Source organism: Corythoichthys intestinalis, chromosome 21, assembly GCF_030265065.1.
Source record: "Corythoichthys intestinalis isolate RoL2023-P3 chromosome 21, ASM3026506v1, whole genome shotgun sequence".
NCBI lineage: Eukaryota > Metazoa > Chordata > Actinopteri > Syngnathiformes > Syngnathidae > Corythoichthys > Corythoichthys intestinalis.
The window spans coordinates 18,067,674-18,093,270 of NC_080415.1; the positions used below are offsets into that span (position 1 = coordinate 18,067,674).

The 25,597-nt window shown below is 38.8% G+C and overlaps 1 protein-coding gene across 2 annotated transcripts in view; it reads right to left on the reverse strand.

Annotated features, from left to right (window-relative positions):
• Nucleotides 1-4,250: 4,250 nt before the first annotated feature.
• The window catches only part of kat7b (K(lysine) acetyltransferase 7b), a 63,776-nt gene continuing 42,429 nt past the window's right edge, over nucleotides 4,251-25,597 (reverse strand). Inside the window, exon 13 of one of the 2 annotated variants that reach the window (XM_057826789.1) lies at nucleotides 4,251-4,314. In XM_057826789.1, coding sequence (XP_057682772.1) covers nucleotides 4,289-4,314 — 26 coding nt within the window. In that variant the 3' untranslated portion in view covers nucleotides 4,251-4,288. Of the gene's footprint in view, nucleotides 4,315-8,134; nucleotides 8,309-25,597 lie in introns of those variants that run through there. The other variant, XM_057826790.1, reaches the window with a different exon arrangement.

Here is a 25,597-nt window from a genome sequence, read left to right on the forward strand (position 1 = left end):
AACATGTATTTAACTGTTTCTACTACAACTATTTATAATAATAAAATCATATTGATTATGATCATTGTAACATCATATTTAATATTGTCCACATCAGCCTTTTTTTATGCATTGTGCTATATATGTATGTGATCGATTTTGATTTGAGCCACTTCAAAGATGACTACAAAGAGCTTCAACTATATTGAATAAGAAATAGTAGGATAATGTGGTAAGTGCGAAAGATTTATCAGTTCTTCCCTGTGAAGTTCAACACTTCAGTGATTCCAGCATACATTTGTAATAATGCACACTTTGTGCAACGTATCATCCTGTCGCAGCACTGAGAGACAGTGAAGGTGACAGACGAGGCTTCACTTTCTGAGTGGGTTAGCATATGGTAGCGATCAGGGAAAGTGAGGGTCGGCTGGCCCAACGGTAATTAGCACACGGCCTCATGTTCATGTTTCTTATAATAGCTCAACACAGCCCGGTGTGGACTAAATATAAACAGGGCAATTAGGGGCGGCAAGGAAGGTCGTCATTTGACGGCTGTGACCTTTGAACCCGGGTCAGAACCCGTATAGAGGTGTCCATGTGGACCACCTGCACCCCTCTGGGTCGCTGGGGAAAGGAGCCATGTCGTGTTTATGTTAGGGGTCAGGCACAGAGTTGGACCATTGTAGGCTAAACTGGACGTGTGAGTAAACATTGTCTATTTATATCAGGAGGCTGAAAGCGTGCTGTGTTTTGGATGCAACAGTGGCACTTTATCTTTATGCTCTTGGCTATGATTATTGTGAAGAAGATATGATCAATAATACAATAATTCCAATTATTTTGAGTGCCTTTGTTTTAGTCAGAGACTAAAAAGTGCACTTAGCTAGTTAGCTTCGCATACCAGCATAAAGTTTGTGCTCAAATGTCTTTCACGTTATGTGAGCCACAGGGTGAATAATGTGTTCAATACCTTCCTCTGTTATATGGACCTACAAGCAAATAACACCAAGCGAGAAAGCGACGCCACGAAAGAGTGAGCCTGCAAGCTTGGAAACTAGCTGGTAGCTAATGCCTCTTGTCAGGACGTGTAAAGCTCCATAATGACTCGGCTGGACATCTTCCAGCCACCGCAGGCTTTAAGCAGATATATTTTCATGGTTTCATCGCTCAAGCATATAAGGATGTGTCGGCCCAGTATGTAGTATTATTTGATTGACAGTTGACGATTGATCAGGATGCGGTTTCAGCGGATTCAGATGATATGCCAACAACATTAAAGAACAGAAACAATAGCTTGATTTTCACCCAATTTGCAAGCCTAATTGTACAGTGACCCCTTGTTTTTCGCAGTTCATGGGGACCAGAACCCGCCGCGAAAAGTGCAAAGCCGCGAAATAGCGCACGACCCCCCCTCCCAATTTTTTTCTTCTTCAATGTATTTATTCACATTTAGCATTGGAAAGAGACAGCTATAGGACATACTTTTTCATTTATTTTCCCAAAGTGTAATTAAAAAAAAAAAGTATATATATATATATATATATGTATATTGTGTATATATATATATATATATGTGTGTGTACAGTGGGGCAAATAAGTATTTAGTCAACGACTAATTGGTCAAGTTCTCCCACTTGAAAATATTAGAGAGGCCTGTAATTGTCAACATGGGTAAACCTCAACCATGAGGGACCGAATGTGGAAAAAAAAAAAAAAAAAAAACACAAAATCACATTGTTTGATTTTCAAAGAATTCATTTGCAAATCATGGTGGAAAATAAGTATTTGGTCAATACCAAAAGTTCATCTCAATACTTTGTTATGTACCCGTTGTTGGCAATAACGGAGGCCAAACGTTTTCTATAACCCTTCACACTGGTTGTTGCTGGTATTTTGGCGCATTCCTCCATGCAGATCTGCTCTAGAGCAGTGATGTTTTGGGGATGTCGCTGGGCAACACAGATTTTTAACTCCCTCCACAGATTTTCTATGGGGTTGAGTTCTGGAGACTGGCTAGGCCACTCCACTCCAGGACCCTGAAATGCTTCTTACGAAGCCACTCCTTTGTTGCCCTGGCTGTGTGTTTGGGATCATTGTCATGCTGAAAAACCCAGCCACGACTCATCTTCAATGCCCTTGCTGATGGAAGGAGATTTTCATTCAAAATCTCTCGATACATGGCCCCATTCATTCTTTCCTTTACACAGATCAGTCGTCCTGGTCCCTTTGCAGAAAAACAGCCCCAAAGCACCACCCCCATGCTTCACAGTGGGTGTGGTGTTCTTCGGATGCAATTCAGTATTCTTTCTCCTCCAAACACGAGAACCTGTGTTTCTACCAAAAAGTTCTATTCTGGTTTCATCTGACCATAACACATTCTCCTAGTCCTCTTCTGGATCATCCAAATGCTCTCTAGCGAACCGCAGACGGGCCTGGACGTGTACTTTCTTCAGCAGGGGGACACGTCTGGCAGTGCAGGATTTGAGTCCCTAGCGGCGCATTTGGTTACTGATAATAGCCTTTGTTACTGTGGTCCCAGCTCTCTGTAGGTCATTCACTAGGTCCCCCACCTGTGGTTCTGGGATTTTTGCTCACCGTTCTTGTTATCATTTTGACGCCACGGTGGGGACATCTTGCATGGAGCCCCAGATCGAGGGAGCTTATCAGTGGTCTTGTATGTCTTCCATTTTCTAATAATTGCTCCCACAGTTGATTTCTTCACACCAAGCGTTTTACCAATTGCAGATTCAGTCTTCCCAGCCTGGTGCAGGTCTACATTTTGGTCTCTGGTGTCCTTGGACAGCTCTTTGGTCTTGGCCATAGTGGAGTTTGGAGTGTGACTGACTGAAGTTGTGGACAGGTGCCTTTTATACCGATAATGAGTTAAAACAGGTGCCATTAATACAGGTAACGAGGTTGGAAAATGTTTTCTCCGAACTTCCGGTTTAGAAAGAACAACATGAACTGCGATTGTAGCAAGCAGTGTGTTGACAAAGTTAAAACTGCTAAATCAAGCCAGAGGATCCCACGGAATCTCCAAAAATGGACATTACGGCCTCCAGACGGGCTTCCTCCAGCTGTCCTCGGTAATTCCAGCTCCAAAAGCTTATCTTAAAGTTGCTGCAGTTGAAAAGCTCGTAGTTGGATTTCGGGATCGAGCTGACTGTCCGCCGCGAGGCGAGCCACCGCCTCCAGCCCTAGCCTCTCGGTCGCCCCCGGGTAAACCGACGTAGTCTCGATATATGTCCATCGACGTACAGTAAGTGTTGCTGTGAAGCACATCAACTTATCTTCCCTTGCCTAACAGCATTTTCCACCTGTAAGCAAACGAACAAAAACATGTAACACTTGCAATTACGCGTTCACATAATTGTGCCATCTACACGTACTGATTAGCAACAGGCAGTAGTTACAGTAGTTGTAGTGAATAACATTAAAGGTCATCATAATTACAATCATCATCGTAATAACAATATCAAAGGTAACAAGTCGTTTCATGCACAAGATTTTAACTTTAGTATTTTTTGAGCACCGGACACATGAAAATGCAGGGATAGGAAGAACATACCTTCTATAACACAGCGGCAACATGGCTACAAAAACACCTGGTCTCTGTGGTGGCATGAGCTTGGTTCCACATCTGCCTTCATGAACACGTTGTCCTCCCCTGTCGTGATGATGGCAGATGGATGCAGTATTTCCAAATTGTATTTTTTTCGGGGATTTTGATGAGTAATGTTACTCCAGCTCCACTATTGTTTTGGATGGTGAAATTAAAAAACGGAAGTTGCTTGCAGACATGCGTAAGTAAAGCTGAAGTACCTCGGAAACTCTCTCTCTGTTTAAAATAAATTTTAAAAATATTCTTGATATTGTATTTTTCACTCAGAGGTGACTTACTGGATGTAAACTAATTTAATTTAGCCTGAAAACATAACATTTGTGAACACAACTCCGCTTTTTTGTAGTGATTGGAAGAAGAAAACCCCCCCACAAATACTTGATAAATAACTTTCCTCACCCGTGTGTCTCTTTTTGCCTAAATGAGTCCACATTTGAGCATCAGCTTTGAGCGCCTTGAAAGGTGGAAAAGCGCTATATAAGTATAACACCATTTACCATCAGCATCAAGCCTGTTCCTCGTGCACTGGCTAGACGTTCGACGCAGATGTTCACATCAGACTCCCGCACAAAAAGCAAAAAACCTTTCACACCTGGCAACTCTCAAACACAACTCGGCAACAAAAAAAGCAAGGTTGTCCAGCTCTGACCTTTGACCTCTCATGATGTCAATGAACCTCTCGTCCAATTATACGATGGAAGCGTCCCCTGGACCTGTCAGGCGAAAAGACAAATGATTCTATTAGATTAGTTTTTTTCTTAATGGCAAGCAGAGAAGGCCAAAAATGTTTCTATTACTGGAAGTCATTTGTGTGTGAAGGGTTTTTTTTTTTTGTTTGGTGCCTGAGTGGCTCCAGAAAAACAGCAGCACAAAACCCTCAGTATGTTAGCGCTGTCGTATCAGGAACAAAAACGTGATTGACTGTGAGCAGAGCTGGCAAGCTGCTATGACAAGGAATCATATTGGGTTGCTTTGCATATGAAGCGGATTAATGGCAATATGTTGGGTCTTCGACGGGCCAAGAGAAACAGCGCGAGCAAGCCGCACACCCACAGGCCTCGCTATTTTTAAACCCACATTTGGCCTCGGAGCTGCATGCCTACCACAGCAAAGGCTGCTCCAGCCATCATAGAAGCCAAGCACAAAGACAATGTCAAAGGCTGGAGCCTAAACGCACCAACAAGGCCAAATAATGTATTTTTACTTTCCGGTTCTTGCCCACACTTACTTACTACAAGCTTGACTGACTGAGCTGTGACAGTTTGGATCTACAAACACTCGCGCTTTGTCTTGGTTTTACCCCCCAAAAATGTTTTAACATGCCAGCCAGGTCCTTCATGAAGCTTCAGTTTGACCTGGTCAGTGGACTAGCCCCCTGACCTCCAGAGAGAAGAAAGACCCCTGCACCGCTTACAAAGTGTTTGTTCTTACTGTCAGCCTTCAATTGAGGATAATTGTCTCTTTTAGATCTCGAGGGCCTGTGATCTGCCATCCATTGAGCCCAAAAGGAGGTTATGTTTCACCTAAGGAAGGGGGTATGTGGGGGATTCAACAAGGGCTGCCTTGACATTGATGTAAACATAGCATCAACATCAAAAGGTTAATACGAAATTCTAAAGACAAATAGTCGTATCGCGTTATGTGGAATGCAGGAATTCAGAATGCCATATTAAATAACGAAGACATTTCTTTTCGGAGGATCACAATATAATCGCTCATGCAGTTATTTGACGAAAAAAAAATATGGACAGTGAGATATAAGTAACCAGATTTGCACAGCTGTCAAATACCAGCAATGGTTTGGTTTGTTTCTTGCTTTGACTTACAAAGGAGGAACATTTCATTCAAGTGCTGTAAAAATGTGAAACATGAGCAATGTTTCATGGATGTGAACTTCTTAGCTCAGAACTAGCAGTGGTTTCAAGCACTACAATGCCACTCCCAGTCAACGTCTAGAGTTAAACTAAACATTAAGCAAAGAATTGCATGCATTTACAATAATCTACACTTAGAATAATGCCAAAATTCAATGCAAAACGGGAAAGAGATGGAACACAAAAATTACTACTGTCTCAATACATAATGACATGATTGTATTATGCTGCCTGTCCTCAGGTGACTATAACTCCCACACCAAGTGGAGATGCACAATTAAAGGGAATACCAAAATTTTCCCACTAGGCGCACGTGACTATAAGCCGCCACCCACCAAATTTGACACGAAAATGACATTTGTTCATAGATAAGCCGGACTGGACTATAAGCCGCAGCTGTCCTCACTGTACTATGGAATATTTACACCAATAGATATTAAACGGTAACACTTTATTTGACAGCGGCATCACACGACTGTCATAAGACCAAATGAACCACCATGAAGCTTTGAACCAATTGGCTGCAAAGCTTCATTGCTTCAAGAAGCTTCATTCAGCCATCACTGTTCCCCTGGGGGAGACAGTTAACCTCTGCTGCCACCTGCTGTCAACACTGTTGTTGTCCAACATGCCTCCTGGCATGCATTGCAGCGCTACAGATGTAAATAACGATCAAAATTTGTTCTGTGCTATTACCGTTTTGTCCCGAATATAAGACGGTGTTTATTGCATCGAAATAAGACTGAAAAAGAGGGGGTCATCTTATATTCGCGGTCTAGATATTATTCCCATTCACGACGCTAAATGGTGCCAGATATCATTGAAGCGATGTTCTGTTATGACAGATCTCAGCTACTCTCCCCATTCACGACGCTAGATGGCGCCAGATATCATTGAAGCGATATTCTGTCATGACAGATCTCAGCTACTCTCAAGTTTAACCAGTTTGCATTAATTTATTGCAATGTTTTTCCTTATTCAGATTTGTTTCAAGATACAGTTATAGTTAGACTTCACTTTGATGGTTCATGCAGTTATTGAAATTTTGTTGTTTTATCACAATAGATTGGTTTATTTACATTTCAAAAACCATAAGCCATTCATTTACGACTGTGATTGCCCTTTAGTTTACATATTTAAATTTTCAGACATTAAGATTTGAATGAGGCTAAATAACATGCTTTTTCTCTCAAATATATTGTTATAATCATTTGTTCCGGATGTACTGGAATTATTTTCTGTACAAAGATTTGGTGTTCAAAAAGTCTTTTTTTCAAAATAGGGGAGTCTTGAAAAAGAGGGGGTCATCTTATAATCAGGGCCGTCTTATATTCGGGCCAATACGATATTTCTTCAATTACTGTTCCAGTTGTTTCAATAATTGCTAGTTATGGTATTTGGTAAGACTTTGTTTGACAGTGGCGCCATAAGACTATCATTAGACAATAATAATTATGATATGACACTGTCATGAGCATTAATGAATGCTGATAACAGATGTCATTTCGTGTTATCTGGCAAATTATCTCACTTTTGAATGGATTTAAAAGAGCCCCAAGCAGGACATAAATAGAGTTAGTGACATAATTTGCTGGATGCCACTTAATGACATCTGTCATAAGCATTCAGTAATGCCGATGATAGTGTCAAATAAAGTGTTACCTATTAACCCAAATAAATCAACAAATAAGCCGCACTGGACTATAAGCCGCAGGATTTAAAATGAAGGAAAAAAAGTAGCGGCTTATAGTCCAAAAATTACGGTAATCATGTTACAGTATAAAAACATAATAAACGCCTAGTGTAAGATTTGAACAAACTATTCATTTGTTACTTCACACCACTGACACTTAACACTTTGCTTTGGCAGTTGTGATCTCATCTTACACAATTTTTCTTAATTTGATGCTTTCCCTGGTGTCCAATCGCTTGCTATAGGTAGCTTATTATGCATGCGACCTGTGTAGGCGCACCACCATAGGATGTTAAGTGTGAACTAAAACCAAAGTGGTTAATATGACTTTGAAGATATGTGAGCACAGGACAATCAAATGGTGGAATGGAGTGTACAATGTTGACAAAAGTATAGGGAGATGGGCCTGTTACTAATCCAGACAGTGCTAAAAAAAAAGTTTCAAGACTACTCCAAGTGACTCTGTAAAGTGGAGCAGAATTTGTTCATAAAGAATACAGAGAATATAGAATATATTAATGGGTGTGTTGTTAAATATTATTTCAACGTCCAAAACTGCCTCATAGATGCAATTATGATTGATTGATTGATTGATTGATTGATTGATTGATTGATTGAGAACACGAAGCCCTAAAATGAGTCTAAAATGGAAGTTGGAAACATTATTAGTTTGACAATGACACAGCAAATTCGGATAAGGAAGTTATTTTATGGTCTAATTAAGAGAATAGTTTTTGAATGGCACCAAGGATAATTTGTGGCAACGGTGTTGATTACATGTGCCAACCAAAAACCACAAGTGTCTCGCATTCAAAAATCTGAAACAAAAAGCATTCAGGTAATGTGTATTTTCTCAGCTGCCTTTATTAGCACATTTATTTGTCAGTCAGTGTGCGGGAGAGGGGGCGTATAATTTTGTACTTAAGTACCAAGATTGAGTACATTTGCCACGTATCATGAACATTTCCATACTGTAGATTGCCCCTACAATGCAAAGTGCTCTGATTTCTTACTATTTGGGCAGCCTATCAATCTCTCTATCTGTGCTGAGCTGTCACACGCTCTTCCTGGCTGCTGGGTCAGTGCCTCACGTGGGGACAATGTGTGCGCTGTGCTGTGGCAGAGGAGACAGCCGTCAGTCTGTAAAAAGAGGAAGTAGTGCTGTTTACCCCAGAGGAGTAGGAGTGTTTATCCTGAGTCGCCGACTTTGATCTTTTATAGTTAATCACTTCCTGCAACCCACTGTATGTGAACTACACCGAGGGCAAAGCCGCCATCTTGGGTTCTCATTGCAGAAGAAGCAAAGAATCCAAGTATCAAATTCACTGTAATCATCACACTTTGACAGTGCTAACTGCTAAGAATACGATCAATTAACATTCACCATTGTTTGACTTGAGAACCATTGGACACGATGTGTGGTTCCAGCAACATCAGGCACTCATAGCCAAGATGGGATGATGTCCAAATCTGCATTTACACACATGACTAAGACATTTGAATTGGAATGTTAGAGTTTTGAGTAAACAAATGACTGAGAAAGCATTTCTACTACCATAAATGGCACAATATCACTTTTAGGGTAGGTTTTTCAACAATCTAGCAAAAAAACATTTGGGGTTTGAGAAGATTCATTTACGTAAAGCAAATATATGTATACTTAAATTGCCCGAATCATCCTCATTTTAAAAAAGAGCTCAAAAAACCTGAAAATGCTGTAACTTACGTGTCAGATTAGCAGTTTAGGGGCATGGTCAAATGCTTGTCCTTGTGGCTTTTATGACATCTTTTGAATGCCCGTCATCAAAATATGAGACGTATATGCTTTAAAAAGTCAAATTAGGCATTAATGGCATAGAAAATTACAAAACTTTCCGGAGAAGCATTTTAAACACAAATGCTGGTCTACCATTGTCATTTTTATTGATGTATAATCACATATGGACAAGTGTTGTTTCAAAAACTTAATTACAAACACATTTTACAAATTAAAACTTGGACTTGTTAGGTAAATGAATGCCCAAATTGTTTTTTCCTCTGAAACACTAACATGATTTCGAGTGGAATAGCGATATGTAGGAACACTGATTCACAGCTGCCAGAGGCTGGACTCCAAGCAGATGTGAAACAGAAAAAAAAAAAAAAAAAAAAAAAACATTACTTCCAGTTTATACACTAAATGTTTGAGTTTATACAGAAAAATCCAAACCCTTCCTGCAAACAAAAAAAAAATACTATGTTCTAATACATTTAAGTAAAATAAAATTGCATTTAACTTGTTTCAAAACATTAATTTTACTGAAATTTTTGTGTAATCAACTTTAAACGAGTCCTTCAAAATCAACAAATAGACCCTCCATGTTTACGTGCAGTGTAAATTTCCAAAGTACAAAATAACAGTGGCTTACAATAAATATAAAGTACTTTTTGGAAACAAAACCTTACTTAAAAAAGATAATAATACTTGGGACCACCACCTGTTTCTTTAAGCTTTCAGTCATAATTGGTCTGAAAATGTCTTTTTCCTCAAAGACGGGTGCAAGCCCACCTTCACACCACACTTTTCATCCCCCAAGCATCTGAGAGCATTTAAACAACTTTTGAAATCTGAGGGTCTCAACCGTACAACTGCAATGTGAAATTTCGATGTGCAACCAAGGACTTTCTACCTCAAATGAGACACCTGACCTCTGCTCAGACCCTTGTATGATGACTGGTCATGCAAAGAAAGACATGTTTGAAAGCCTGCGTTGTCAGTCTTGTTATGGTTGCTTTTTGTAGACATAATGAAAAATGGCAGTGTCTATGCGTGAGCTGTTTAAATTATGTCTTCAGTCAATATTGCGTGGCATGACAGCAAGCCATGTGAGGTTAGGGAGATGTGACTCCTATTATCCGTTGACTGCGTGTGGCGGTGCATCTTTTTAGTTAGACATTGAGCAATGCATGCCCTCCCTCTAGGTCGTTTTGAAGCATGCTGCCAGCTTTGCTTTTACTGCTTTGTTTTTGTGCAATTTGGCAAGCCAGAAACTTAACATAGAGCCATCCAAATTAATCAATGCAATACACACTGAAACTGCAATTTATTAGGTACACATGCACAAAAAGGAGAGCCAAATATTAGAAAATCTACCATTCCAAAGATAACTGATGATGAGATTTAGAGACATTTAACAGTATCTATTACTGAGGCTTTAGTATATGGTTATCTGGAAATCTGTAAACTTCAGAGACATGTTGACAATATCATTGGCTTATCCATGCTGTCAAATACAAAAGCTTCTCCTTCCAAATGTTCTTTTTATAAAATATCATTTTTTCCACCGCCAAAACTACCCGAAGTAATATTGTGAAGTTATTTTACCTGTATTAAAAAAATCAAAACATGAACAAGATTAATAGAATGAAAATCATAAGTTTGCGTCATAATTATATTGTGAACACTTTTAGGTTGGACAACTACACCACAGTAGCATACAATCATATATTTTATTAGTCATTAATTGCAAAATTTTATAAAACAGTGATGTCGACATCATTTCTCATCATTTCTCATATTGTATTCTCCATGATCAGTTTATATATATATATATATATATATATATTTTTTTTTTTTAAATTACATGATGATTAATACTCTTTATTAAAGATGTGACTGAAAACCCGGCGTCAAAAATAGCCAAAAATGCATTTTCGGTTAAAAGACTGAAGGTTTACCACCGAATAGTGCGGAGAAACGTAGACCTCTTGTAATGACGCAATCAAAACACGGCGAGAACCAAAGTTGCTTCTCGTCCCGCGTCACATCGAGTACAGTGCATTTGAGCCCGTGTGTGAGTAAATTGGAGTTTAATCAAGCGAGCAGTATACAAATAAAGTAGTATTTAAATGCATTCTTGTACATTTGCTGTAGTTTAGTATAATTTTATGGCGCAACCACTTCGTCTTTTTGTCACATTTTTCCCGCTACTTCCACATGCACTCTGCAAGTCGCCGCTTAATACGGGTGGGAGCGACTTTGCTCGGCCTCATCGCCTCTAAGACTCAGCCCACTCATCTGGCTCTCGATCGATTCCACTCGTTGCATATCTTATTTTAAGGAGTACTAGATTGATATATTTGTAAAGAGCTTTACTAGTTTAAGCCACAGTTTACGTTTTTTGTTGTTGTTGTGAACTACAGTTCCACACAAACGTACACAGAGATCTCATTTAGCCTAGCAACTGGAGGCGTGAGACACATTTTTTTTTTTTGAGTGTCCCAAACTTCCAAGAAAGCACATTTAACAAGTTTTCATCCCACCGAACAGAATGCTACGACGCCAGCACCTCTGCTACAAGACGTGCTGAGTATGCCACACAATGGTCACTGCTGCCGGGAACGCACCCTCACCAAGGGGTTTCAATCTGTCCCTTTCAAACAAAATGTCTGGACATCAGGTGGCAGCAGAGGTTGACCGTCTCCCCCAAGGAAGCAGTGATGGCCAATGAAGGTTCTTGAAGGAATGAAGCTTTCCATCCAATTGGTTCAAAGCTTTGTAGTGTTTTTTTTGGTCTTAAGACAGTCAGATAATGCCGCTGTAAAATATAGTGTTACTGGTTAACATCTATAGGTGTAAATATCCCATAATACAGCGAGGACAGCTGCGTCTTATAGTCCAGTGCGGCTTATCTATGAAAAAATGACGTTTTTGTGTCAAATTTGGTGGGTGGCGGCTTGTAGTTTGAAAATTACGGTACGTCAAATCGCGATAGGCTTTTTCTGATAGAATATTGCTGAACATAGATTTTTTTTTTAAATCATATAGGTGTCTCCAATAGAGTGTGTTTGTAGTAGATGTCGACATTCTGTCATGCAAATACAAAAGTCGCTGCTGTTGCTGTTCTCATACATGAAATGACTGAGAAATCTCTGAATCCCAATGTCAACTGACTGCAAAGCAGTGTAACAAATACCCAAGTTCATCCACATAGTTATAACAGTAACATGTGGTTAGAATTTCAAATAGTCACATAAAACACAAACACAACCTTACACAATATGAGACTTCACCATCCCGGCTTGCAATTCTGACTCATTCATTTCGAGTGTGAGTTTTCATCTGTGCGTTTTCCTGTGACTCTATATGTGTAGGTGTGTGATTGTGTGTGTTTGATGAGGCTTGCGTGACTAGCATGGAGTGTGAGAGCAGAGAGTGGAAAGGTTCCTCCTCTCCTGCCTAAAGGCAAATAGCAGTGCGTTGTGTGCATCAAACCTCTTTTAATCCCACAGAAAGTTTTTAAAGGCTGTGTAAAACAACCAAAGCCCTTAGGAAACTTTGCTAAGCATACAGGAATTATGATGTTAACTTGCATGAACACCAAACTTTCAACAAATCTCTAGCGCTACATCAGTTGAGTGCATAAAAATAAACATCATTTGGCTTCATTTTATTGCATAGTTCGAGGAAGACTTTGAAGAAAGATTGGGAGGGGCAGGGAAGAACTTGATTTGGTTTTGGTTGGGGTTACTGGTAGAACAATGGAAAGTCAGGGTGGTAAGTTATGTAGTTGGTACACCCGCAAAGGGCAGATCAAATTAGGGCACCCATATAACAAGAACAATAATCACAATCCGTTTACAGCAAACACATTAGTAGGTTAACCAAATGACGTGCCATGCAGTCTCTCCATTAAGATTTCTGCAGCTGTTGAGCAATTGAGGTGAGTCAGACCCGCTACTTGTCATCTCACCGCCAAAAAAGCCATTTGTTATTTTAACCAGCCTTGTTTTGTTTTTAATGGCGAACCTGAGTGTCTGCTGCCTGTTGCGCATTGACACAGCAATAGCCAAAAAGGCTTTTGAGGATAAGCACAGTTGTGTGTTGTTCACAGAAGGAGCAATGGTTTGTGTGTCACACGAGAAGGTGCCGTGAAGACTTAAAGAGCAGGGAGGAGGAACAGCAAAGCTTGGCGGGAAGCCTCTTCTGATGCAGTCAACAACATCACAATTAAACAGCAGGGACAACAATGGGAACTTATTGAAAGTAATGGTTGCATGGAAGCACTAAGATACTGTGGACAAACTAAAGTAAAGGCTACAGTTGTACTTGTTTGAAAAGAAAAAGGAAATTTAATTTCAAAAGATTAAGTTTTGAAAAGTAAATGACAAAATTCACACTGCACATGTGTCATACGTCACAATACATAAAAAGAAAACACATTACAATTGATAAACAGGTCAACTGTAAAATACACGTAAAATAACACATAGACTTCACCATCAGTTGACAAGACAGCTCCCACAAATATTGCGCCACCCTTTGCCACTGGGGGCCGACCCAGGCAGAACGTTTGGCTTTCACAGTGATAAACAAACGCTGCGTTCAAACGCCAGATTTAGGTGGAAAAAGGACGAAAGATTTACTGCATACAAGCAGGCAGGAGTGTCAAGTGATTTGGTCAAGGATTCAAGGTAATTATTATATAAAATAGCCCCATGCATGCACTTTGTAACGAGAAAAGAAAAATGCATGAAAAAATTAGCGTAACTTTAGCTAGAAATATTTACGTAAAATGAATGATAATTGCCTGGTTTTTTGCTTTTAACCAATGACCTAGACTGTTCTGTGTTCTTATCTATAGAAATTCCAGTTTGTACACGTTTATTTACAAGAACTTTCAACTTTAAAACATCTTTGTTTTTTGATGGCCGCCACGTTGGATTTACACGATAGCATAATTTTAGCTTGAAATATTTATGTAAAATTAATGATACCTGCCCATTTTTTTGCTTTTAACTAAGAATCTATACTGTTCTATGTTCATATCTATGGAAATTCTGGGATGTACGCATTCATTTACAAGAAGTTTAAACTTAAAAAGCTCTTTGTTTTTTGATGGCCGTCATGTTGTATCCATACACAGTAGCATTAACTTTACATTCAAATAATCAAGTAGTTTTCAGTCAAGTGCCCGTTTTTTTGGTAAGAAAAAGTAGTAATTTAGAGATTTCTGTGTCCATACAAAAAAACAACAACAAAAAAATCGCCTTTTACTTGTTTTATTTTATGTAACATTTCAATTTAAAAGCGACGAGGGCCAGATAGCCAGCAAGACGTGCCTCCGTGCTGAGGCAATAGTAACATCGGAATTCAACCAAATTGTTATTTTGCTTTTATTGAGTAAAATTAAGATCATTCTGCATGCTTTTCTCAAGTATTAAGTTTTTGATGTGAAAATTGAGTGATTCATTAGGTGTTGAAAACTTGCACTAAATTAAAAAAAAAAAAAAAAAAAAAAAAAAAAATCGAAGTTGCTATTTTGGGCATAAACTATGATATGTTAAATATTGCTATTGATCCTAAAAATATAGTTAATTATCTCTGCATTTGGTGATTTTTGTGCATCTAGCGTAAAATTTGAGAATTTTATAGCCATTTCAAATTTTGTTATAAAAAATGTAGTTTTGTATAAGTTTTGTATAAAAAATAATTAATCGGGATTTTGTTAGGGAACAACTTTGAATTTTTTTATGTCACTGCTCATAAAGACTCATGTATGCTTAAGGGAGGTGCCTGTCTTGGTTTTAGGTTGCTAGTGGATTTGGTTTTGAAAATATTTGAATTTTAAGTTTTTGAAAATAGGCCCCCTACGGATCTATGATTCAGAGACTACTGAAAACCAGTTGGATGAAGTGCTATGAGCATGCAAGGTTAGGAATACCTTACTGCCTGACAACTTAAAATAGCATACCGTACCATATTTTGAGTTATTTTGAGGGGAAAGTAAATAAACTCTACTAGTATTATATCAGCTACACACAGACTACTTTTTATTGTGTCAAAGTTTCATTTTGTCAGTGTTGTCCCATGAAAAGATAGACTTAAATATCTGCAGAAACACGAGGGGGTGTACTCACTTTTGTGATACACTTTATATTTATACTGTTTAGATTTTCTTCCCCTAAAAAATATCATTTGAAAATTTAAAAAAAAAAATCTTGTTAGATTATTAACAATTATAGTAATAATCTTAAAAGTGTGGTGTTCTTTTTTCAGGCACAAGGAAATATTTGCACCGCCCATGCTGACAGTTGGGATTATGTGTCATAATATTGATTTCATTACTTATCGAATTACACTTTGGTCTAACTTTACAACATATTTCACACTCCACAGCCTAATGCTTATTGCACCTTAACCTTTCTGACATTTTTACCTAATTTTTTAACTGAGTGACAGAAACATTTTATCTTGGATATCTAAAAATTCAAAGAACACTCAAACAGGGAAATGTTCCAAATTGATGCTCAAGTGAATGAATCGGTACTTTTGAAAGTGTCAGAAGTCAAAAACATGAAAAAGCCTCACTGAGTACTGACGAGCAGCTGCTGGGTTGTGTCACATGATGTCATAAAGGATTCCAAGCAGTCTGTCATAGCAAGGAATCTATATCATTACTAGTCTGAAGTTCTGTGCCGAACATTTCTGTTGTTTATAGCGATGACGTTCACTTCGGAATCAAAGCGTGTGGGCGGAACAGTCGTGTCTTCTCGGGATTTTTGCCACATGTTGTGTCTCTTTTGTCTTTCCAAAAGTAGCAGATGTCACTTCTCATGCTATCTTCCATCACTGAGAATGTGAAATTCAGTATAACCTTTGGAAGTAAATCCAAAGAAAATGTGCTCAATTTTTGCGTCCACGAGCAAAACAAGTTCATTTTACGTGAAAAGGTAAACAGTTCCAAGCATACCCAATCTACATTTAGGAGAACTGGACAAACAGCAATACCGGAGGGGGTAAAATAACTTGGCTAAGGTGGAGGGATGCACCCTGCTGCTTTCCAATCCTAGTGACAATGTGACAGGTGGTGGGGGCTGGCCCATTCATATGTTCCAGGATTGGCCCCGGGGACAGGCATCACCTGTTGCACTCATGCCCTGACAGGTACAACCCAGCCTCCATCAATCCCCCAATCCCAACTGCCAACCCCCAGTTCCCAGCACCCGACAATTCTTTTATTCCATCCTGGAGTTCAATCTGGCTTGTTCAGCCCCCAAGTATGCTTCAGCACATGGGCGGATGTGTGGCAGTTTAAGGATTCCCATCTGTTGTCCTTGAATCGGTGCCGCAGAGGAGCTGCGAATGGCAGGAAGCGGAATTGTTGAGTTTTCATCCATGATAAGCCTCCCAAAAAAGTATTCAATGATATTTATGTTGGAGAATTATGATGCTTGTCGTTCCTGTTGGAATATCCAAGTCTTGCTTGCAATCATGTCTTGGATGTGTCCATTCTCACTACTGCACAAGTCCATTAAAAATAGTGACAGGAACATGAAGTCAGTCATTGCTTTCACATTCTATTGTGCATTGAAAAAGTCATTTATTTTAATGATACTACTAAACATTGTCACTGAACAGATTTGAATAAAATTCTCGGGATGGATGAGTAATTTGCTTTCTTAGCTCAACACTCATAATACTTGGTCGGAAAACTGACATTTTGTGTGTATGTGTGATGAGCGTGTCATGATGTTTCCTTAAATCAGAGTTTCCCCAAATATATTAGGCCAAGGCACACAGCATCAGGAAAGTTTCCAATGCAAATCAAACAAAAAAAAAAAAATCTCACCAAAAATGGAAACGCTGCTCAAATGTGTACATTAGATATAAAAAGTCTTTTTTCCCTTAGAGAGGCCTAAAAATAAACAACTAAAATCATGTGGTTTCACAATTTATAAGGAAAATGTGGTATTTTCAGATTTAAATGTATATGCCTCAAACTTAAAAGAGTGGCAGCACCCACCTGTTACCACTGTGAGTGCCTTTGATTAATCTTAAATACATTTCAGATGTTCTAGTAGTCTTTCCTAACATCAAACGTAGCCCCAAAGCATGACGCTGTCACTACTACACTTCCCTGCAAGTTGGGTGATGAGCACCGTTGTGTTTGCAGTGTTACAGCCAAAAACTTCAATGTTTAGCAGACTGTAACACTATTTTCCACATATGTTTGGGATGTTTTGTTACGGTTTAATGGAACATCTGAAGTATATTTGGGACTTAATCAAGTGGCAAGTGTGAGCTGATTCCCTTTTAGCCTGTGAATGTGATTTGTTAATTTTTAACAAAACCACACCCCAGTTATAAAAGAGGGTGTGCAAAACTCAGCAACGACATCAATTGTTTGAAAATATTTCTTTTTCAATTGCATTATAAAAGTTGTAGGTTACATTAAATGGAAAAAGTTTTGAAATTATTTGTGTTGACCTCGCATTTTTTTTAATAACATTGGAGCCTTGCTTTATACAGGGGTACAGGGGTGTATTGATTTCAAAATAAACTGCTTTTTCTGTCTTTTAGTGAAAAAGCATTTTATTGTTCTTTAGGTTGTTACGGCAAACAACTTACTTACAATACTTCTTGTGAATAATTTTGGATCAATTCAGTGAAATTGCCTAATTTCCACATGACACTAATGACGTATCAGAATACACTTTGAATTACTGCCTTAAATCATTACCTTCTAATCAAATTGCTTATATCTGTAGAGCTTACATAGTGATCAATATATGCTGTGGTTAAGCAATGTAAAGTATTGTCTTGCACTACGTTACTTAACGTATTTGGCATTTCAGCACCATAACAGTATCTCTCAACACTAAGTTTCTGAGAAAATGCTGATTCATCTAATTCAAACTTATTCTACATGTAGAATTACAATAATTATAATATTTACAATTATTAATATCAACAGTTGATTTTCTGTCTATCAAACTTAACAATTTTTTTTCGCAGAAAAATAAAATGAAATAAAAAATTAGGAAACTACAGTTACACAATTCACCAGCCACAGGAAAAGGGTGTAATTCATAACATTGTCATGTGAAAGGTCCTTTATCAAAATGTTCTGTCTATTTCAGTAGGCTACCTTATGCAGGAGCCAGGGAAGTGGTGGCCTGGTGCCAGTAAACACAGAGCTTTTGTTTGTGGGAATCGGCCTCAGGTGCAGTTGACCCCTGACCTTTAAACCTGCAGGTTGAACAAAGGGCCATTAAGGAGAGCTGGGCATGTCTCCACTCCAGAATGACTCAGATTGACTAAGAGACTAACAAAAAATAGAGAGTGTAAATGGTAAGTACTTCCACATATGGAAGACGTCTTTTGAGTTTAGCCAAAAAAAGGAAGACAATAATGAGACTCAATTGGTCCTAAACAAATGAGACACTCTAGAATCGTGTAAAACAAGGACACAGAACCCACATCCTTATTCTATCCCAGATCTCGATCATCTATCAATCCGCTGGCCTTTAGAGGGTACATCCAGCATCAAACAAGCACTGACAGCCGTCATCGACGCTTGGGAATCTGAACAGCTCACTTCATCATCATTTGATCAGGGCAACAAGGTTCCACCTAGAAGTAGCCCCTTGTCCCCCTGTCACCGGCAAACCAAAGTAGAGACAGCCGCGTGTCCTCCAGGCTATTGCTGGTGACAGCTACGTCCCTTCAGACTCAGCAGCAACGCACAATGCCCCCAGTCTCCTGCAAGGCCCCTGATCGGACAATGCTTTCATTCAGATGGAAAAGATTTTGTTGTACGGCCATCCTGCATACCAACTGCCATTACACCTGAAACTGACAGGTGGCTGATGGGTGAGGCTGATCTTTATATATTCTCAAAAAAGTCACCAAATTTCAGCTTTTTTTTTTTTTTTTTTTTTTTGGCCACATGACAAGGATGGTAACTGGTAGCTTCGAGTTGCTCCATCCTGTGTGGAAATATTTTGCTGCGTCTGCATGGAGTTTTGTCTGTTGCCTCTTTTCTCTCCTCTATGGCTCAGGAGTGCCCCCTAGTGATATGGCCAGGAGAATTAACAGTGTGCAAAAAGTATAAAACAGAATGGGGATAATTTATAAATCTGCCATTCTCTTTGCAGAAGAAACTTTCCATGTAGATTGAAAACAACTTTTTTTTTTATTATTAAGTTTCAAATGTGTTTTCAAATTAAATTTGTGTTAGTTATCACAATAAAATAGGTGGAGGTAGCTGAGAGTTTCCTTCTGCTGACTGAACTTCAAATACATTCCTCAGGAGTGACTGTCTGTTAGGCCGGCACTGTATTTCAACTATGATGTGCATAAATGCAGTTGATCTTGCTGGCATCAGAAAGTAGCTTAGCAGGTTCTTTTTCTCCAATGTGCAATGAAGGCAATTATCATCCAGCACAAGCATCACTATTTTCCAATGAAGTAGTTTTCTCTCCCTTCAGAATTTCTGACATTAAACTTAATCTTCGAGTTTGCGGGGGTTTAATTAGTCGGTGGAGTTATGTCAACAAATTCCGTGCAGGTTGTCAGTTATTTGTTAGTTTCAGGGCTCTCCGAAACGCAGTCTACTGAAACATGAACATGTGGATCAGTTGAGCTTCCTCAAGAAAAATCTGCCCTTCAGAAAGGATATATACAGTGATGAGGAATAAAAAATGAGGAAGCACAGGCATAAGTGAATGACTTTGCTGTGTATAAGGTTAAAGTAATGATTATAGACCTGTCTGTCTAAAATGCCATGCTTTTATTCCCCCAATTATACCAGTGGTAAAGCATAATTCATTATTTATTTATGATAACACTAGTAGGTTTAATTCTTTTTTTCTCGAGCTGCTGCATATAATTAATATTTTTTGCATGTAAGATGTTTACGTTGAAAGTTTGCACTTAAATTACCTATGTATTGTGTTCAAAACACCAGGAAATACAGTAATTAAATTACTGCACTTTATGGTTGTCTGTCACTGGAGTTGTATTGTATTATCAATCCCATCCAACAAAATGACGGTCATATTATACGCTTTATTATTTTTTTTCATTAAAAAAAAAAACATAACATTGGTATGAAATTTTGTTGTTTAATTCAGCTATTAGAAATGTGGTCTCTTTATGTTTAAAATACTGCATGAACACACACAACAAATGTTTACTATCGTATCTTTTTCCCTCTGTATCGAACCGTATCGTTCTTAAATTGTATCGAATCGTATCAAATCGCTCGGCCTTAAAAATGTATCGTTTTTTCATCGAATCATGACAAGTGTATCTAGATACATATCGAATCGGCTTCATGCCAGAGATTCCCAACCCTAATATATACGCGGAAGTGGCCGTGTGTGGGACGTTTGCGTCAAAGCATAAGCCAGAGAGAGCCATACAGTTTTTCGACCGATCTCTCGCTCTCTTTTTCGCTCTACTTGCTATCTCTTTCTGTGTGTTATTTTGTTTACATTTTTTGTTATATTAAAGGAAAGAACTTAGAACGAACAGTGAGGGAGTCTTTTTTTGGCAGCTGTCCAGCGCGCGTGAGGGAGACGAACGGGGAGAGCGTCGAGTCTGGGGGCTTTTACGTTGTGGAACCTACACACGGATAAAAAGACATGTCATTATTAAAAAGATAAAGTTAGTACTAGTTATAATAATATTAAAACCCCTCTTAATGTTTCCTTTTCATAAAATTTGTAACATTTTAAACCAAAAAATTAACTCGCAGCTCGCCATTGTTGTTGACGTCGAAGCGCGGTGACGTCACATGGGTATGCTGCCGGCCTTCCACAGTGTCACTCTTTAACTACATAAACATGTCATTGGTTCTGCCCTTACAATTTCAAACCCAGCGGAATATTAATGAGAAGGACAGCCCTGTCGATATTTCACAAAATGAGCTGCAAAAACAAAACGAACAGGAAAGACAGGATGAGACAAGTAGCGTGCATGTGTCAAGTTTGCTAGTGACAGCATTCTCCTGCTCTAGTGATGGAGCAGGAGAGTGATGTGAAAAATTTTTTGTAGATCTTCACGGTAAACTATTGTGTGATAGACCGACGACACGTTTATGGAGTTAAAGAGTGACACTGTGGAAGTCCGGCAGCGTACGAAAACATTAAAAGGGGTTTTAATATAGAATTAGTATAACTCTTACTAACATCTATCTTTTAAGAACTGCATGTCTTTCTATCCATGGTTACCTTTAATAACTTTATCATGAAAACATAGCCAACACTATTGATTGCATGTGTACATACAGTATGTAGTTTTTTATTGGTATGCTGAGCAGGCACCACTGGCTCACTCTGTCTTAGCCACTCCGGAGCCCAGAAACTAACAAATAACTAACAAACTGCACAGAATTTGTTGAAATCAACTTCACCGACTAATAAAAATCTCATTAACGCGAAAATTAAGCCTTATGTAAAAAAAATTCTGAGTTTCCCCCTTTAACGTGTAAATATCTTTAGGATGAAATTCAATGTAAAGACAATGACAAATGGCCGTGTCTGTAAACCAGACGAGACATACAGCAGGTAATTTGGGAAGCATTTACAAAAAGGTTCCTCCTTCATAGACTTTTAATACATTGTCTTTGGCTATTATCCTAATAGAAAGCACTTCATTAGTGGAAAGGCAGATGAGCAGTCAGAATGTTGCTGTAATTAGTAAAAGCAATGAAAGAGGAGCTTGAGGGGGACCAAGAGATGTGAGATGGTCAAGGTGGTTGAATTATTTAAAGTGGACGTGTGTTGATTCCTCTTCCCACTTTCAGTTTACAATTGGAAATCTACATGGTCATTGATTCAGTTAACATATGGATTTTAATCACCATGAGGGAAGAAGGGAAAGTATTTGTTTTGTATGTAAATCATGTTAAATTTTAGTTATATGCAAGAAACAGGCAACATACTATTTTACCAGTGCTCAAGGTAATTTAAAATGAACTTTTGAATTTTGAATGTTTACTTCATAAACACACAATCAGAAAAATATAGAGGAGCACTTTGCTTAAAAATGCATTTCCCATGCACTAATCAAATATATCCTGACAAAGAAAGTACAAACATCCACGTGGCGGAACATGCACCCCAAATGTACATTCAGGTCTCAGCATACATTCGGAGCTCCTACACGTTGTAGGGATTACAGGTGTTAGTTTTCTTTCCACTGTGCAAGAAGAACCAAGGTCTAGGTCCCATGTGCCTGAACATTTTGATGTATTCAAGCGGCAGCGGACACCTGATCATGCTTAAATATTCATTGCAACTCTGACACCCCTTCACCTGCATCAATTAGTTCCCTTAAGACCTCTGGCCTAACAGTACTTTGTACCTTGTTGAAAACAAGAGAGCGTGTCTCCCCACCGCAGGCTCAAAGACGTTGAGTTAGTCCAGTTTTCACACTTCAACACTGAATGCTGTCTGTCACTGATCATTTTAGATTCATGCACAAAGCAAAAGCCTACATCCAGATCTACTGTCACTATTTTTTTTAACTAATGCCTTCTTGTTGTCAGACAAGAGGTATAAATCCTTACAGTATGACTGCAGCGTCGTGAGGTGAGAATGGAGCCTGCTGATAAATAATGCACATGGTAGACCTCAGACTGTGTGACTAATCCTAACCTCTTGGCACGCGATGAGCAAGATATACACATTTACCTTGATGTCAACATTATTTTTTTTTAAATATCAAATATCCTAGAGGTGCTTGTAGTAAATGTGCATTTACTTTCTTCAAACTACAGACAGATGAAATAGCCCAATCTTGTGGAACCATCAGTTATTTTTGCTTTGTTCTACATTACCTTTGAAACCAGTTGATCCAACTAGAGTGACAACCTGGCAGCACAACAGAGAAACAGGCAGTTAGAACATTGCTTTAAGCAGCATGTCATGTTAATGACATTAGGTTCATCTGAGGTGCACATTTGATTTTGTCAGTCTGCTGGCTTGGAAATGGCGTGCCACCCTGTTACGTGACTTTTAAATGATCATTTGTTTTGCTCGGTCATAACCTGAAAATGCGTACACACGCACGCACGCCCACACACTGATTAATTTAGCATTTTTTTTAACTACAATGACAGGTGACTCGGAGTTGCAGTTATTTGTATTTTTGCTAATTGATTAGAATTTAATGACCGAATGAATGCAACACTCTGAGAACTCTAACCACCTGCTGGAATGGAGGTTTCTCTTGATAATTGAGGCAATTAGAGATTCCCTGCTCCACCGTGCCTGCTTGTGGAATAACCCTACTAATAATGTTACACACTCGTACAGCAGGCTTCTCCTCGGGGGTCTCCAACCGTCTTATCTTATAATTACAATATCAGTTTACCTATATTGATATGACAGAACAACTAATGCAGAGCTAATGTTAATAACTGACAGATGAAAGTGCCGCAGTTACAACATAATGATTGCTATCTTGAGGTAGATAGTGACATGAAAATAAAACTATTTACCAATGCTAATTGATCCTGCTTATACATTTGCATGGAATGTTACATCCAAATGTAGCGCCTAGCATGCACAGGTCGTTAATTATAGAACAAAGAATACAGTAAGTGCCAAAACTTCAGTCACTTCAGTTTACCAAGGTATCGAATTGACCTCAAACACAGCACCACGACTGAAACAGCAGCAGTTCTTGTGATAAGCTCCATCATCTTGAGGCCTATGACAGCTGATAGCAATCATTGGCCTCGCTTTGTCTTGTAATGCAACCTGTCACACAAAGCCCCCGCCTCTACCCCACCCCGGATCTTTGCACATGAGATTTTTCCATGAACAGAAGAACATTTATGTCTTAGAACTGATTTAGGTTCATTAACTCCTTCCCTGCCATTGACAGCAATATACGTCTATCAGGAACGGAATTTAGGAAGATTAGGGGTTTAGAGTTTAAAGTGAATTACATTATTGTAGGTGCAGTTTGTCGATGTAACTGAACTGCAACACAACAAGGTTTTTAAAACGTTAACCCCGCTCTCATAATTGTCAAATGGTGAATGAAGGAGGAAACAATTATTATTTTAATTTGCTCCAGATCCATTTACATGTTCATTGTCAACAGTCCGCCCCCAGAAGCAAAATGGCACATTTAAAAAACAAATTTCACACGCATCCTGGGTATTGTTTTTCCTGATTTATTCTCAGACTTGAAAATAGGCCATCTGACAAGTTATTCGGCTTCTGAAAGTAACATTGTGTAACAAACCTAACTAAAGTGAGCTTTACGTAATCATTTTATTATGTTTTTTTGTTTGTTTTGTTTTTAATAGATTTTGTGTTATATCACATAAGTTTAAAAGTAATCCCATTTAAAATTGCCCTTCTCCTGGTTTATGGCCACCTGTATTTTCAAGTTTTGAAGCCTTATTTTAAAAACTTGGCATTTGTTTCATTCATATTTTAGCTTTTTTTTCTAACAAGACTTTCTGTAGGACGTCGAGAATTTTTCTCATATTGAACATTGTTTTTATTTCTAGATCTCATATTCATCACATCATTAAAGGAAGCATGAGGGTCCTAGAATCACTCCTTGTTGGTCCTTGGCTTTTTTCACTTTTCTTAACAGATTGAATTTAGTTTACGCTCATCTTTGTAAGCTTTTTTAGCTTTTGTATTAAATGGGATTGAACTGTGCAAGATTACCTAGTAATGTGGTGGGTTAGAGTGGTAGGAAAAGTATTACTATTTCAACAAGACCAAAGCTAACAACATGATAAGCAACAAACATATGAGGCCCAGTGACTCCAACAAATCTCGTTTCCCAGCACACGGAACGATAAAGCAAACACAGAAAATCCGTGTTTTGTCGGGCCTGAGCCCTTAAGCCTGTCATCTGTTCTTCAGAGATAGAAACATGGGTCCCTTTTGGCCACAAACACAGTAATTTTGAAAGACTCACACAAACGTGCACGTGAGCGTACAGTACATGTACAGTGGGGCAAATAAGTATTTAGTCAACAGTCATTTTTAAAGAATTTATTTGCAAATCATGGTGGAAAATAAGTATTTGGTCAATACCAAAAGTTCATCTCAGTACTTTGTTATGTACCCGTTGTTGGCAATAACGGAGGCCAAACGTTTTCTATAACCCTTCACACTGGTTGTTGCTGGTATTTTGGCGCATTCCTCCATGCAGATCTCCTCTAGAGCAGTGATGTTTTGGGGATGTCGTTGGGCAACACGGACTTTCAACTCCCTCCACAAATTTTCTATGGGGTTGAGATCTGGAGACTGGCTAGGCCACTCCAGGACCTTGAAATGCTTCTTACGAAGCCACTCCTTTGTTGCCCTGGCTGTGTGTTTGGGATCATTGTCATGCTGAAAGACCCAGCCACGTCTCACCTTCAATGCCCTTGCTGATGGAAGATTTTCACTCAAAATCTCTCGATACATGGCCCCATTCATTCTTTCCTTTACACAGATCAGTCGTCCTGGTCCCTTTGCAGAAAAACAGCCCCAAAGCATGATGTTTCCACCCCCATGCATCACAGTCGGTATGGTGTTCTTCGGATGCAATTCAGTATTCTTTCTCCTCCAAACACGAGAACCTGTGTTTCTACCAAAAAGTTCTATTCTGGTTTCATCTGACCATAACACATACTCCCAGTC